This window comes from Solanum dulcamara, chromosome 5, assembly GCF_947179165.1.
Source record: "Solanum dulcamara chromosome 5, daSolDulc1.2, whole genome shotgun sequence".
Lineage (NCBI taxonomy): Eukaryota > Viridiplantae > Streptophyta > Magnoliopsida > Solanales > Solanaceae > Solanum > Solanum dulcamara.
Genome location: NC_077241.1, coordinates 4,151,396 through 4,166,322, shown reverse-complemented (window position 1 = coordinate 4,166,322; position 14,927 = coordinate 4,151,396). Strand labels below are relative to the sequence as shown.

At 33.0% G+C, this 14,927-nt stretch overlaps 1 protein-coding gene across 2 annotated transcripts; it reads left to right on the top strand.

Moving 5' to 3' along the window:
• The first annotated feature begins 1,626 nt into the window (after positions 1–1,626).
• LOC129890341 (nerylneryl diphosphate synthase CPT2, chloroplastic-like) lies at positions 1,627–4,632 on the top strand. 2 transcript variants are annotated; one of them, XM_055965905.1, is made up of 4 exons: positions 1,627–1,796; positions 1,900–2,252; positions 2,870–2,925; positions 4,036–4,632. In XM_055965905.1, the coding sequence occupies exons 1-4, from the start codon at positions 1,667–1,669 to the stop codon at positions 4,481–4,483; spliced, it is 987 nt and encodes a 328-aa protein (XP_055821880.1). In that variant the 5' UTR covers positions 1,627–1,666; the 3' UTR covers positions 4,484–4,632. The 2 variants fall into 2 exon arrangements, with proteins under 2 accessions (XP_055821880.1, XP_055821881.1); XM_055965906.1 differs by having other exon boundaries at positions 1,628–1,796; positions 1,942–2,252; positions 4,036–4,631.
• The last annotated feature ends 10,295 nt before the right edge of the window (positions 4,633–14,927 follow it).

The following is a 14,927-nucleotide window of genomic DNA, read 5'->3' as shown; positions in this document are numbered from 1 at the left end:
AGGAAATTTCTTTGGGCAAAAAACCTGAGGTAACATTTCACAATTTAATGAATCTTCCACTTATTTGATGGGCTGGTTAAGGGTAACCTGTTTTCCCTTATCAATTCACATTTAGGCATATCATAAATAACGCAATTACACCCTTGAGACAATTTCGGAAACCTAACCAACACCCACACCACCAAATCCTTAAGATTTATTATCAATCTCTACTTAGTTTTATATTTCTGTACACAATACTATGCCCATTATGATATGAATCAACGGTCTCTTCGTCAAAAAAACATAAAAAGTTGGAGGACAAACAAAAGCAAACTATTTTTTTATTTTTTACTTTTGTTTTGAAAAGAGCATTGGATACGATATGAATCAACGGTCTCTTCGTCAAATTAGACAATATATATATATATATATATATATATATATATATATATATATATTTAGAATTTATTTAATATTATCATTTCAAAAAACGAAGTTAAACGATGTATTTGATTAAATATTAATTAAACAATTCCCACATAATACTTTACTTTTTCACTTTTTAATTTGTGGTAACTCTATATTTTAGAATTTTAAATCCGCCTACTCATGAAGGAAGACTTTACGTATTAACTCTATTTTAAAAGATGTAGTAAACTCAAATAATAATTTTCTTATAGTTTAGCTACCATTCATCCTGTGAAATACTTATGCTTCTTATTTGGTACCTTCTTTCATTACTTTAAACAAAGGTTTTTTCATCAAGAATCAGTGAAAACTTATGCTATAAAATATGATTTTTCACTGAACTAGCTCACTAAAAGAATGTATGGTAGGAAATAGATTCTCGCTGAAATTTTACATAATTTTTTCGTATAAAAATATTACTATGTTTTCTTTTCGCATTGACCAATCAAAATACATCTGTGAAATAGCCACTAAATATTTTTAATAGAAAATTTCAATAGAAAATTTAAATAGTGATTTTTTAGTAATGTTTTAGTTGAATTTGATATTTTGATTTAAGTGAACCTTTCAATGGCCGATCAGCCCACATCTATGTTCAATTAAAATGGCTTTCCATTATTATTTCAATGCCAATTTTAATAATAAAGCAAAAAAAAAAGTTTTAAAAAATAATTAGCCCGATTAAATTTCTTAACGGGTAAGGGGTTGGGCTGAATCCCCTATTTTAACCCCAAACGGGCGTTGTAAGGGCAGCCAGCACAGAGCCGGTATCACTCTTAGGAGGTCCGTTGGAATTGACAGGTTTAGTTTTCAAATTTCAAATTTCAAATTATATTTATGTGCAATATTATTTTGGAGGTGCATTTGATAAGTTGACATTTTGTTCAACTTGTGCTAGATTATAATGATAAATCCAAGCCTCATTTTTATGATTAATGGACTACCATCATGATTGCTTTGAAAAATTGGACATGAAGTGTTTCGATCTCTTTTTGATATCATTTAAAGAGTTACCTAGACTATCTCGTCTAAAAATTTAAACATATAGATAGAATATACTTTTATTTGCTTAATTAAGTCCTTATCAATATTACAAGTTATTCATATTAATCTAGACTCGAACTTGAAACCTTTGATCAAGAGTCATACCATACCACTATTTAAACACTACCTCCCTTGTTTCACTTCACCATAAACTAAAGCTAAGAAGTAAATCATGAGCTCTTCATTAGTTTCCCAGCTCCTCATCCCATCGAAGATTTCTTTGGGTCTTCAATGCTGGAAATCATCATCACCATCTCTGATTTTACGGCTAAATACATCAATGTCCATGGGTGAATTCAAAGGTTAATATACTTACGAGAATTAATCTAGTAATTTTTGTTCATATCTTGTATACATACATACAAAAAATTTCAGTAATTGTCAATTAATTTACTACTACGGTAGGAACTCATGATAAAGTTCAAATCCTGAATCCGTCTCTAACAGTGTTTGCTCGTGAACTCAACAAGATTTCAAGCTCACTCAGCTTACAAACTGAAAAGCTTAGTTATGATGATGATAATGATATTGATATTGATAATGATGATCGCGAACTTCATGAAGAGCTTATACCTAAACACATTGCTTTGATAATGGATGGTAATAGAAGATGGGCAAAGGATAAGGGCTTAGAAGTATATGAAGGTCACAAACTTATTATTCCAAAATTAAAGGAGATTTGTAGCGTTTCTTCTAAATTGGGAATACAAGTTATCACTGCTTTTGCTTTCTCTACTGAAAATTGGAAACGATCCAAGGTACTTCGATTTTACGCTCTTCGTTTAATTTATGTGGTACATGTACTTAGATTTTTGAGGGAGTCAGATGAGTTATTCCTTGACTGCAACTTTTTCATTTTTTTTTTAAAAAAATATTTTGAAATTGTTAGTATTATGACTTATGGTACTTTGTTGTTTTCATTTGTGTAATTTTTATTTCAAAATATTTAAAAATTTTACATTCTAATTCGGGGGAAAGTCCAAAATAGTCCCTTATGTTTGAGTTTAGATTACAAATCATTCTTATTCTTATGTTTGACAAGAAAAAGGACAGGAAAAAATCAGTTTGGTCAACATGACATGTTTAAAATCAAAAGATTAAAAATGATTTTTTTTTATTTTTGAATTTTGTGGGATCTTAAATTAAACATATGTCAAATGTATAAAAGTGTCATTTAATCTTGTGGTCTTAAATATGTCAGGATCAAACTTGAAATTAAAGAATTGCTAAAAAGAAAAACAGACATTCTTTTTTAAATGAATTTTAAAAAATAGGACAAATAAATTAAAATGGAGAGAGAATAATTTATAGATTTTCTATTTTATTTTATTATATTTTTTTGTTCAAGCACATATAACCATTTGTTTTGGAGCAGGAGGAGGTTGATTTCTTGATGCAACTGTTCGAAGAGTTCTTTAACGAATTTTCGAGGTACTTAATTTTTTCAATTAAAATAAAGGAATGTTTTTAAAGGAAAATGATATTTGTGTGCCTATATTTTGTGATTTGGCAAATGACACATGAAAAATGTCCAAATAGTGGAAAGGGTATTTTAAAGTCAAAATGATTTTCCACTCATTTGAAAACTCTGTTTTTTTGTTTTTGAAAAAATGCAAAAATTATCTCTCACCATTAAAAAGCTCCCACGAACCGACCTCATTAATTTATTTATTTATTAACAAAATCAACCTCTTGAGGTTGATTTCTTAAAATTCTTTTTGCAAGAATCAACTTGCGTAGATTTATTTTTTTTTAAAAACGAATTATTTAAAGAGTATAATTTTTTTTTAAAAATGCAGTCTTAAGCTAATAAGCTTCAATGTTCTACTGGTAGAAATGTTTATACCATAGTAAAGATGGGGTTTCAGCCCAAATGGTGCATTTTATTATGAAGAAACCACTTTATTAGATATACATTTATATCATATATATCAATTCTATAGGTACCTTATTACTAATTAAGAATTTCTTATCATATATTGAAGAAGATACACCTAGATACATGTATTTTTCCTATCAAATACATCAAAATAGGGAGAGAGGCGAGTGAGATGGGGAGGGAGGCAAGCGTGATAGTCATGTATCCCAGATACATGCGAATCATATTAGATATATACTAGATACATGTATCTGTATATATCTGATGTGATTCACATGTATTTGAGATACCAGATAGATAAGAGAGTGGCGAGCAAGATGTGTATCCTAGATACATGCAAATCAACTTGGATATAGTGTATCTAGAACAAATTATACCTATTTTGACCCCATTTATTTCGAGATATATGTATATAGATGTATCTGGACACATCAAAATATTATAAGATTCGTAATATTGCAAACTAAAGTGTATATAAGTAATTAACTTCTAAACTAGTGAAATTTCTGCATGTTTTCCTTTTATTATTGTGTAATTAAAAAAATCGACCTCCACCTCATGAAGTCAGTATTTTCAATTTTAAAAAAATTAAAAGAGAAAACAACTAAATAAATGTGTACTACTTTTTTCTAACTTTGTTTTGATTTTTCCATTGCCTATAGATTTGGAGTAAGAGTGTCTGTGATTGGTTGTAAATCCAACCTTCCAATGACTTTACAAAAATGCATAGCATTAACAGAAGAGACCACAAAGGGCAACAAAGGACTTCACCTTGTGATTGCACTAAACTATGGAGGATATTATGACATATTACAGGCAACTAAAAGCATTGCCAATAAAGTAATGAATGGTATTTTACATGTAGAGGACATCAACAAGAATTTGTTTGAACGAGAACTTGAAAGCAAGCATCTAAATATTCCCAATCCTGATTTACTTATAAGAACAGGAGGTGAACAAAGATTAAGTAACTTCATGTTGTGGGAATTGGCTTATTGTGAATTCTACTTCACCAAGACATTGTTTCCTGATTTTGGAGAAAAAGATCTTAAAGAGGCAATACTTAACTTTCAACAAAGGCATAGACGTTTTGGTGGACACACATATTGAGGAAGAAAAAAAGGTTTATATAGGTTCTAGTATCTCTTGTTTTTATGTATGTTTTATAGTTTTTCTTAAAGTCGATTTGTTAAATTTATTATTCACTCTGTCCCAATTTATATTTCTCATTTTTCTTTTTGTCGATTCTAATAAGAATGAAACGTTTCTATATTTAGTAACAATTTAACTTTAAAATATCCATTTATATAGCAGTTCAGGTATATGTAAGACATTTTTGTAACGATGGTATATCAAATCTAAATAACAAAGTTGAGGGGTATATCAGACCCTTTCTCCTTTAAAAAAATCAAAATCCTGATTTTTGGCGAATATATGGAATATGAAATCATGATTTCAATTCTCATGTCCAAACCCTGATTTGAATCACAATTTCAAATTATGATATGAAACTGCAAGTCCACACTTAGAGTGTGTTTGGTATGAAGGAAAACATTTTCCGAAAAATGTTTTTGCAATTTTCTTGTGTTTGATAGGCTTAAATGTTTTGGAAAATATTTTCCAAATCAGCTTATTTTCTTCAAAACTAAGGAAAATGACTTCCTTCCAAAAACTAAGTAAAACATTTTCCAAAACTTTCCCCCAACCTCAAATTACAATATTTTCTTCTTATCCCACCCCTACCATGACCCCCTCCCCCACAAAAAAAATTAAAATTTATTTTTTTAGATAAAAATTTATTTTTGAAAAATATTTCACATTTTGAATATTTTTTTTACTCCATCCCCCCGGACCACCCTCCACCTCCCAAAAAAAACTTTATTTCTTTGAAAAAATATTTCAAAATTTTACTTTTTTACCCCACTTCCACCCCTCCACCCTACCATACCCTGCCCCGATGCTTACCTCCCTCCCCCACACCAACACGCACTCCCAAAAAAATTTAAAAAATATTTTTTAAAAAATCAAATTATCTGAAAGTTAGGTTGCAGTCGGGTGTGGTCAGATTTCAGTTTGAAGTTCGAGATCGAGTCTAAATTTGAAAGTTGAATCTTGGATTGAAAGTCGAGTTGGATCCATATTAGGTGTTGGAGTTGGATCCCGAATCAATTATTAGGGTTGATTTTCATATCAGAAACTATTTTTCTAAACAATATTTTCTACTCTTTAGCAAAAAATAAAAGATATTTTCTAAAAAATATTTTCATTCACTAACCAAACAATAAAAAATACTTTTCGGAAAATATTTGTCACTCACCAACCAAACATGAGAAAATAAGTTAGAAACCAACTTGTTATCCAAGAAAACATTTTCTAGGAAAATATTTTTCTTCCTACCAAACACACCCTTAGACTGTTGCTCACCTTGAATTGAACAAGCATTAACCAATCCCAATAAATCAAATCTAGGAATGTCACCACTTTGATAGATGTTGACATCCAATTTTGACTCTCCATGATGTTGATTAATTTTTGAGCTTCTTCAATTTCAAATAATTTAAAATAATCGTTTTTGAGAAATTCAACAATATTTTAAATCATTTTCTAAGTATTTTGTTAATTTTCAGAAGAGAATTATACACTTCTACATTTATATATAAGTTTATATACGACATTCAATTTTTATATAAATATTTTTTAAACTTCGTCTTAATAAATAGTGTTTAACTTAGTAAATATTTTATTTTCCTTAAATTGATCATTACAATTGATATTATAATTAGTGTTTATTTCAAATATTAGAGGATTATTTTAGTTTGTTAATGTGAAGAAGCTCGTAATTAATTTTAATTCATCTTGTGTTGGTGTCATCGAATTTAATTTCTCGATAAAGATACACCAAAGGAACTGGTCCCTCGAGGTTTGTCACTTATTCTTTTCCCAAAACTTTCGCTTTAATTTACTGATTCTCATGTGTTGATTTGCTTAAATTTTCAGTATATAAATAGATCAAATTCTCGTTTAAGTGTAAAACTCTCCTGTGTTAACTGCTTTCTGCTAAGTCATTTATGTCCTAAGCTAATTATAGACAAGTTATCGTCTGTAGTTGGATATTTGTTAGTGATTTATGATCTTCTATTGTCCTGAGAGATATTTACCGATTTGAGTGATTGTGTTGATTATTCGACTCAAAAACATGACTTCAATAAGATTATTAAGTTAGAATTATTTTTGAGACTTTATCATTTGAATTATTTTATTATTTGGAATAATATGAATGTACAAGTATCAAAAGAATTTTTTTCAATTTTAAATAAAGATTTTTCAAAAACTAGTCAAGCTTTTTAATCCGCCAGTCAAACACGTGTTAGCAGATCCCTTACCCGACCCTAGTTTAATGAAAAAGTTTCTTTCAAAATTCCTTTTCAAACTATTTTACTTAATTTTCCAAAAATTATGTGGCGAGTCTGTTTATTATTTTCAAAGTAAATGATAATATCAATTTTCACCAAGTTATGAAACAGGTTTTGAAACTTAGTTTTCGAAATCAAATCGTAACAATAGATACTTGTCCGCCTCGAAAGGTTACCCTAGATGTAACCGGCACTCAGAGACCATTGGTGGACCCCAAGCGAACTACTTCATCCGATCACACATTCAATCACTCAGCGGAAGACACAACATGAATTTAAAAGACAGTCAAGTGGGCTAAACAAATCAACATATACCATAATAGAGTCAAAATCACGATTACAGTCAGTCCGAAAAAAAGGTTCGAGAAGAATAATGTATTTAAAACAAAATCTCAAATCAACTCCATATCATAAGGACAGTCTTGAAAATCAAAACATCTACTCGACACTATCATCTATCTGTCTATAAAGTCTCTATCACTATCAAGAAGGTGCGCATGACAAGCTCATGGCTACCCAAAAGAAAATACTCAAACTAGCAGATAATAACTCAAGAGTGCCTCCGGAAACAAGGAGGACTCCCCAAAAGCTGAGAGTAGAAATGATCTTCAACGATGCGCCTGTTGAGGATCTCTAATACCTGTATATGCATCATAAAATGATGTAGGCCAAATGACGTCAGTACATGGAATGTACGAGTATGTAATATAGCTGAAAGGAAATCTACTCAAAGATACCCAACTCAAATCAAGGGACTCAACTCTGAAAATAACTCAACTCAATAAAGATGAAAGCTCAAAAATATGCAATGTTTTTCAATCGACTCCATCATAGTTTTTCAAATCGACTCAATGGTATGCAATCACAATTACAATCAAATCAAATCATTCATTTTGTATTATTATTAGGGAGTTTCTCTGACCAACAACCATCATCATATGAGCGAGTGATGAACAATGAAGTGGTGTCATTTCCACACTCGTCCAATACTTTGCCTGGGTACGGGACGAATCACTATCATTGGATCCAAAATCAATCAAAGTCTATCGTTTTGAGATTTAAAAGGTTTAAACCACCATCCTACATTGGCTACGTAGTTTATGGGGTTCAAGTTATATATACTCTTATCCAAATCGATATTCAATACTACTCCCAAAATATATGATGCTCATATCTATCAGGTAAAATATTCAAATTATCTCATCTAGTCTCATTGGACCCTTTTCAAAACTCAATCTCATTTGAAATCATCATGCTTTTTCATTTAAAAACATGCTTTCAAACTCAATCAGATCTCCTCAAAACTCTCTCTCAAATAATCATTTATACTCAAAATACTCATGTTTAAATAATAATAATTTTAGAGACTTGTCAGACTCAACTCATATAAAAACTCAAACTCCTATAAAATCAATGCTCATTCTCAAATCATCAAGTTCTTTTAGTAAAATATGCTTTCAAGATCATTCACATGCTCGACTCTCATACTCATTTAGACTCAATAAAATATATGTATATATAATATTAGTTCAATAATATATATATATATATATATATATATATATATATATATATATATATATATATATATATAATATTAGTTCAAGTGAGAGATAGAAAATAACAATAATCTCAATACATAATTATGCGGAACTCAATAGAAGAAGAATTAATTTATTCGGAATTCAAGAAACTAGGTTAGAGTCAACTCATTCCCAATAATCGATAGAATTAGATGTAGAGCGCTTGGACGAACTCAATCCAATGCTATGAATAGCCTTACATACCTGGAAGATTGATATTACAATCGAAATCCAAAAAAAATAATAGCTTTCTTGGAGGAAACCTTTGATCTTGGAACATCGATGCTTGATATCGAGAAAAGAAACTCTTTTATGAAGTTATTAGAGTGGAAGAGCTTGGGAAACCTTTGCATGAAAAGTTTCTCTTCGTACTTGAATTTTTTGACTTGAAAGCCTTAGGGTTCTTGATGAAGAAAAGGAACCCTAGGTTTATTTTGAGAGAGTTTCTTGAGACTAGATGGTTTAGATTGATGATTATGAGAGGAAAAGATGCTAGTTGGATGATATACTCAATTAAAATACTCAAAAATGACTTACAATAGGACTAAAAAGTTTGGAAAAGGACCAAAATAAACCTAGAAGACGTGCAGGAATTTTCTAAGAAAAGTACTTCTACGGTTCGTCATTTTTTCTACGGGTCGTAAGACCCATTCTACGAGTCGTAACTACTTATGATCTGACAGCCTATAGTAAAGCGGTCATAACATTTTACTCCAAACTCGAAATGAGACAAATGTGATGGCGTTGCAAAGAAGACACAAAGGCATTTAATTTGATAGGTCATGGGTCACCTAATTTGTTGTATTCTAGAAGATATGATCGTTTGAAGTTTATCCAAGTAAAATATTTTACCAAAACTCAACCGGTAAGGAAGCTTTCAACTCAACCTTGTGCTAGAGGATCCTTATGACTTTAATTCATCTCCAAATATATTCTCACACTAAAGAATGAAACTTCACACATACACACAATTATGAATTATTCAGTATAACCCCATACCCCTATGAAGGATGGCTCGGTCTTAGCTAAAAAAATCAGGATGTTACAATATCTCCCCTTGGTATCATTCATCCTCGAACGATGACCAAGCTAAGAAATTGCACAAGGCACGAGTGAAATCAAGAACTCAGATACTCAAACAATTAATCCCTCATTACTCGGACTCAAGAATACTCGTCATATACTTATGTTCGGAATGAACATCAACTCTAAGATAGGAAAAAAGAATATTACCATCAATATCATCATTCGAAGGCAAATGCAATGCAAGAACTCAAAGACTCAAGCTCGTGAATAACTCACTCAATTACTCAAACTCAAGAAGGTACTATCTCAGAGATAGAAATAGGAACATTACCTTTAACATCGACACTAAAGCAAAATTGAGAGGAGGGCTATAATCTCCAACGCTTTCATCGAAATTTCTCAAATTCGAGAAAGAGGCTTATGAGCATGATAACTCCCAAAAGGATACATATGACTACCTTCACCAAGGTCTAACTACATGCTTTTATTATGTTCAAGCCTAATGCTAAATCACAGGGTATTACACATAATATAATTATGCTAATTTAGACAACAAGCTTCATATTCTATACCTCTATAGAGAACCTCATCTCAAGAGAACTACTCATTTTCATTACATTCAACCAACCTTGAGTCCAAATCAAGAAGCACCTAATGCATCATACATTCATCTACATTCCATCAATACCATATTCAAGCTTAGTTCTATAACCATCCCAATATACTTACTTGTTACAAAAGGACATTACTAGCCTACTGCAATCACTCACATAATGACAACCATTCATTCAAGCCTATTATTCTAATCACTTTATAGATTCTTTGAAGTCAACATCCTTTAAGCATTCTCATGTCAATCTTAGCATATATACACCGTCAATTTTATTAACTTCAACCAAGGGGTACACCAATATACTCTTACCTATTTATTACACACAACAAGATCCCATCTCGCTCTTCCTCCAGTCTATAATATTATATGAAATAAGCATACCATAACTATCATAATAAGGAACACCCACTCTCTCCCATATGCCATAACTCATCTACTATCATTAACATCACTATCAAAAACGATCACTGGAAGTCTTAAAGAGAAAGATCGTAAGCACAATTCGTTCAGGAAATCTAATAAGAGAACATTCATGGTGGAACATGATTTCTATAGCCCTTTAGGGCCTATCATGAGTCCATGGAACTGAACATGAACATGAATCAACATGAAGTACATGAGTCTGGGACATGGTATGGCTCTCATAAATAGGGCAGGTATAGGGTATCACCTCGACTGCAGTATAAGGAACATAAGAGATGAAAACACACTGATGTCTCATACTGGTTAACTCAACTCATCACTTCTTAAAACTCAAGACCCATTTTGGTTCATTACCTCATAATCTCTCCCTTATCTCGAAAGTCACTACTCTGATCCTTTGAACTGATTCTCTACATTTAGCTATAAGCACACTGCTCCAAAAGGCAAAGTATCACTATTCACAAGAAAACTTAAACTCTCTGATTATACTATACTCAAAGATACTGAACTTCTACTGGGCCTCATTCTAAGATACTTCCCTTAACTTCCTTCTATTTTTTAGGCATCTTTCTATACTTACTACTCTTATTGGCATACATATCTACTTTCTCTAACTCTTATGATCTAACCTCTTCTCTTTAGCCTGCTAACACTCATCTTCTAGGTTCATATGTTCCTAACTTAGTTGAAGGAAATTTGAACTATAACAGGAGATTTATCATTATCTATATACAACTCCCTTTGACCTAATTCTTAGGGATACTAAATAAAAAAGATAAACTCATATACAGCCTTCTACACATTAGTAGCTAAAGGATACTAACTAGTCACCCAAAGCAACTCATAAAATTAAAGCCTCATACAACTTTATACTATCTTGGATACATATCTTAAGTCTCTTCTTACCAAATGATTTAGCCTCAATTCACTATTTACATCTAAGGGTCACATACCCCCCCATTTGTAACACACACTCCTCATAGTTAAATCTTAATCTCTTGCATATACCATGTTAACCCTACTAAATCAAATCTTAAAACTAGCACTATCACACTCATAATGCTATCATCTGTTTCTTTACACCACCCATTTCAAATTCAAGCTTGGGGTCTAGTACTAACACGCACATCACACTTTTCACATACTATACTCACTTACGACTAATAGATAAGATTATGAAACATTAAACTACTTAAAACCTCATGACAAGTAAACGATTATCATCTCACTATCTGTCTAATTATAATTTATCACCACATCTCCTTTCATATTTGAAGTACTATTTACCTATTAATTACACCTCATTGCCTAGTTATATTCATATCCCTCTAAATAACATAGTCTCTCTCTACAAAATCATAAGCCTAGCTTAACTCTATCATCTCATGACTACTCCTCCCTTCCATTCAACACCTATACTAGGTATTTACTAATATAAAGATGCCTCAAACATAAAATCATCTCTTAGTTCAACTGTACTCTAACTCTTCCTAACTAACAACTCTTCATCTACCTCATATTATGAAAGACGATACTTCCTACTCTTTAGTCAAAACCAAAACGGACTTGACTTATGACCCCATCACCTACCTTATACATACATAACTCTAGTTACATGCCTCAACCAACCACCCTTCTCACTGTTTGGTTTTTACTCCTCTAATTCCATCTTTCTAACTCTAGGATAATTCTACCAATTATAGCTTACAATACCTCAAATCATATTCTCTCGGGCGGTAATGTCACGCCCCGGGAGGGTACCCTAGACATAACCGGCATCCGAAGGCTATTTCTAACCTCCGAGCGAACCACCTGGTCCAGTCACACATTTATTCAATCACATTCTCCTAGTAGAAACTCAATTAATGAAATACTATTCATATATGAGGCCGAAGGCCAAACATTTACAACCTAATAAGACAATAAAATAAGACTCCTCAAAATAACTGTTTGACCCCCCCACACTCCAGTCTATGAAGCCTCTATCAAAGTCTAAGAGATGCCAATGACAAGTCCATGGCTACCAATAATAAAAATAAAGGAAATGACAATAAAACTGTACAAGAAGACTCAACATCCTCCGAGAACTAGGAGGACTCACCAACTAGCTGGGAGCGTATGTGGATCTTCAATGGAGCACCAGTTGATGACCTCTAGTACCTGTCTCTGCATCATGAAATGATGCAGGCCAAATGGCATTAGTACATGGAATATACGAGTATGTAAAATGGCCGAATACAACGAACATCAAGGAAGAATTAATCAACTCGGAAGTTCAACTCAAGAGAAATAACAACTCAATCAAATGTCCTAAGTCTAAACAAGAATATAATTTAGATGGGTCCAATCACATACAATTCAACTCAATCTGACTCAGAGTACTATCAAGACCTATTTGGGAGTTTCTCTTAACCGACAACCATCACTTATGAGCTAGTGAAAGTACAACAAACTGACGTTGTTGCCGCATCCACTCATACTTTGCCAGGGTATGAACGAATCAACAAATCATGGATCTAATCCAACCAGGTCCTATAATGTCAGGACAAATCTCTCGGGGAAGCATCCGACTTTAATGGTTCCATCCCCCCTACGTTTGGCGATGCAGTTATTGGGTTCGAGTATGGACTATACTCTTGCCCAATTCGGTGCTCGATACTCCTCCCAAGACTTAATGCTCATAAAACTCCATCCAATCAACTCAATCAAATCGCATTGACAAGTTTCATTATAACCTTGTCAACTCATCAACTCTATTCCAATCAAATCTCTTCAAATCATACTATCCGATCAATCTCAATCATATCTTCAAAAAATTTAAATGCACATATATAGCGACATCTAGATAGAATTAATCATTTCCTCCATCCATATGAGAAATCTTTGAGACTCATCACAATTTCAAGACTTTAAATTTACATTGTTTATAATAAGCAACATTTTAAAGAAAATAACATCCTTTATCAAAATATACATAGTTAAGAAGATCAATAGAACATATTTAACAACTCATTTTCATCAACTCGTACTCACATAGAGGCTCATTTTGGGAACTTCTTAACTCAATAACATCAATACATATAGAATCAAATAAATAGGGGACAAAACTCATTTAAACTTAGACCATACCAAGGAACTCCATTTTCATGAACATCTAACCTCAAAGCAAGAATAGGGCGCATGGGTGGACTCAACCCATGTTTTGGATAGCCTTACATACCTTAGTGAAGACTTGAAGAAAACCTTGTGGTTGGGTCTTCAATGGAAAACTCAAACCTTGAAGCTCTTGGAACTCTTCTTGTTGGAGAAGGATTTGGAGAGGAAGAAGAAGAGAGATAGAGAGAGAAGAGGTTTCTAGGGCTTTTAGAGAGAGAGTGGGGGCTAAACAAATGATCCCAAAATAGTCTAGGGTGATACATATATAATTTGGGGAAATTCCCAAATTGCCCCTTCTCAAAAGTTCTGAAAAATAGGCAAAAATGCACCTGGTGCGATAGTGACGCGTCGTGCCATTGCAGCGCCAGAAAAATTACGCCTAAAACCTGCACATCTCGCAGTGGCGCGCCGTGCCAAAGACCAAACTACTGAGGCATGTTTCTAGTGTGATAGTGGCGCGTCGCGCCCTTACAACGCTAAGGCCAAAGTTTCTGGATTCTAGAAAATTAGCCTAAAAAACCCTACACAATTTTTAGTGGCGCGTCGTGCCAAGGACCAAACTACTGAGGCATGTTTCTAGCGCGATAGTGGCGCATCGCGCCCTTACAGCGCCAAGGCCATTTCCCCAGCAGTTGTAACCCAGGCTAAAAATAAAATTCCTGCAGTGCTAGTTCGTCTTAGGATCGTCATATCTTTTGACTCCAAACTCCAAAATGTACGTTCTTGGTGGCGTTGGAAAGAAGACTCAACGACCTTTAATTTGATAGGTCATGGGCTACCCAGATTGACGTCCTTCAAAAGATAGGGTCATTAAAAGTCAACCCTTATACGAACTCATCCTAAACTTAGCCACAATGGATCTTTTGGACTTAGCTCGGTCCTAGGGTCCTCTATGACCTCACATCACCTCCAATGCTCTTTAGTTTCTCAGGGACTCATCTTAACTCAAGAACATACTTTGAACTAAATATGACGGGGCCCACACTTGTACAAGGAATGCCCAAATCTTAGGGGAAAGTTTTTGAGGGGTGTTACATTATCTCCCCCTTAGGATCATTCATCCTTGAATGACGAGCAACCAGGAATGGACTCGGGGTACAAATCACAATCGAAATTTCAGTCATTCAACCAATCACATTCTTAAACAAATATCAATCAAAACTCAAAAAGGCACAAATGAATTCAAGTCAAGGAAATGATCATTACCTTCAACATTCTCCTCGGTAGGCATGAATAGATGTGGATATTTAGATTTCATGGCTTCCTCCGCTTCCCATGTGGCTTCCTCAACAAGTTGATTCCTCCACAGGAATTTGACCGAGGCGATCTCTTTGTTCCTT

Bases quoted from the DNA above. Each gene is read 5' to 3' on its own strand.
- LOC129890341 (XM_055965905.1), top strand. From the start codon at position 1,667: ATGAGCTCTTCATTAGTTTCCCAGCTCCTCATCCCATCGAAGATTTCT. The intron at 2,253-2,869 runs GTACTTCGATTT...GTTTTGGAGCAG, and splicing joins AAAATTGGAAACGATCCAAG to GAGGAGGTTGATTTCTTGAT. The intron at 2,926-4,035 runs GTACTTAATTTT...CATTGCCTATAG, and splicing joins TTCTTTAACGAATTTTCGAG to ATTTGGAGTAAGAGTGTCTG.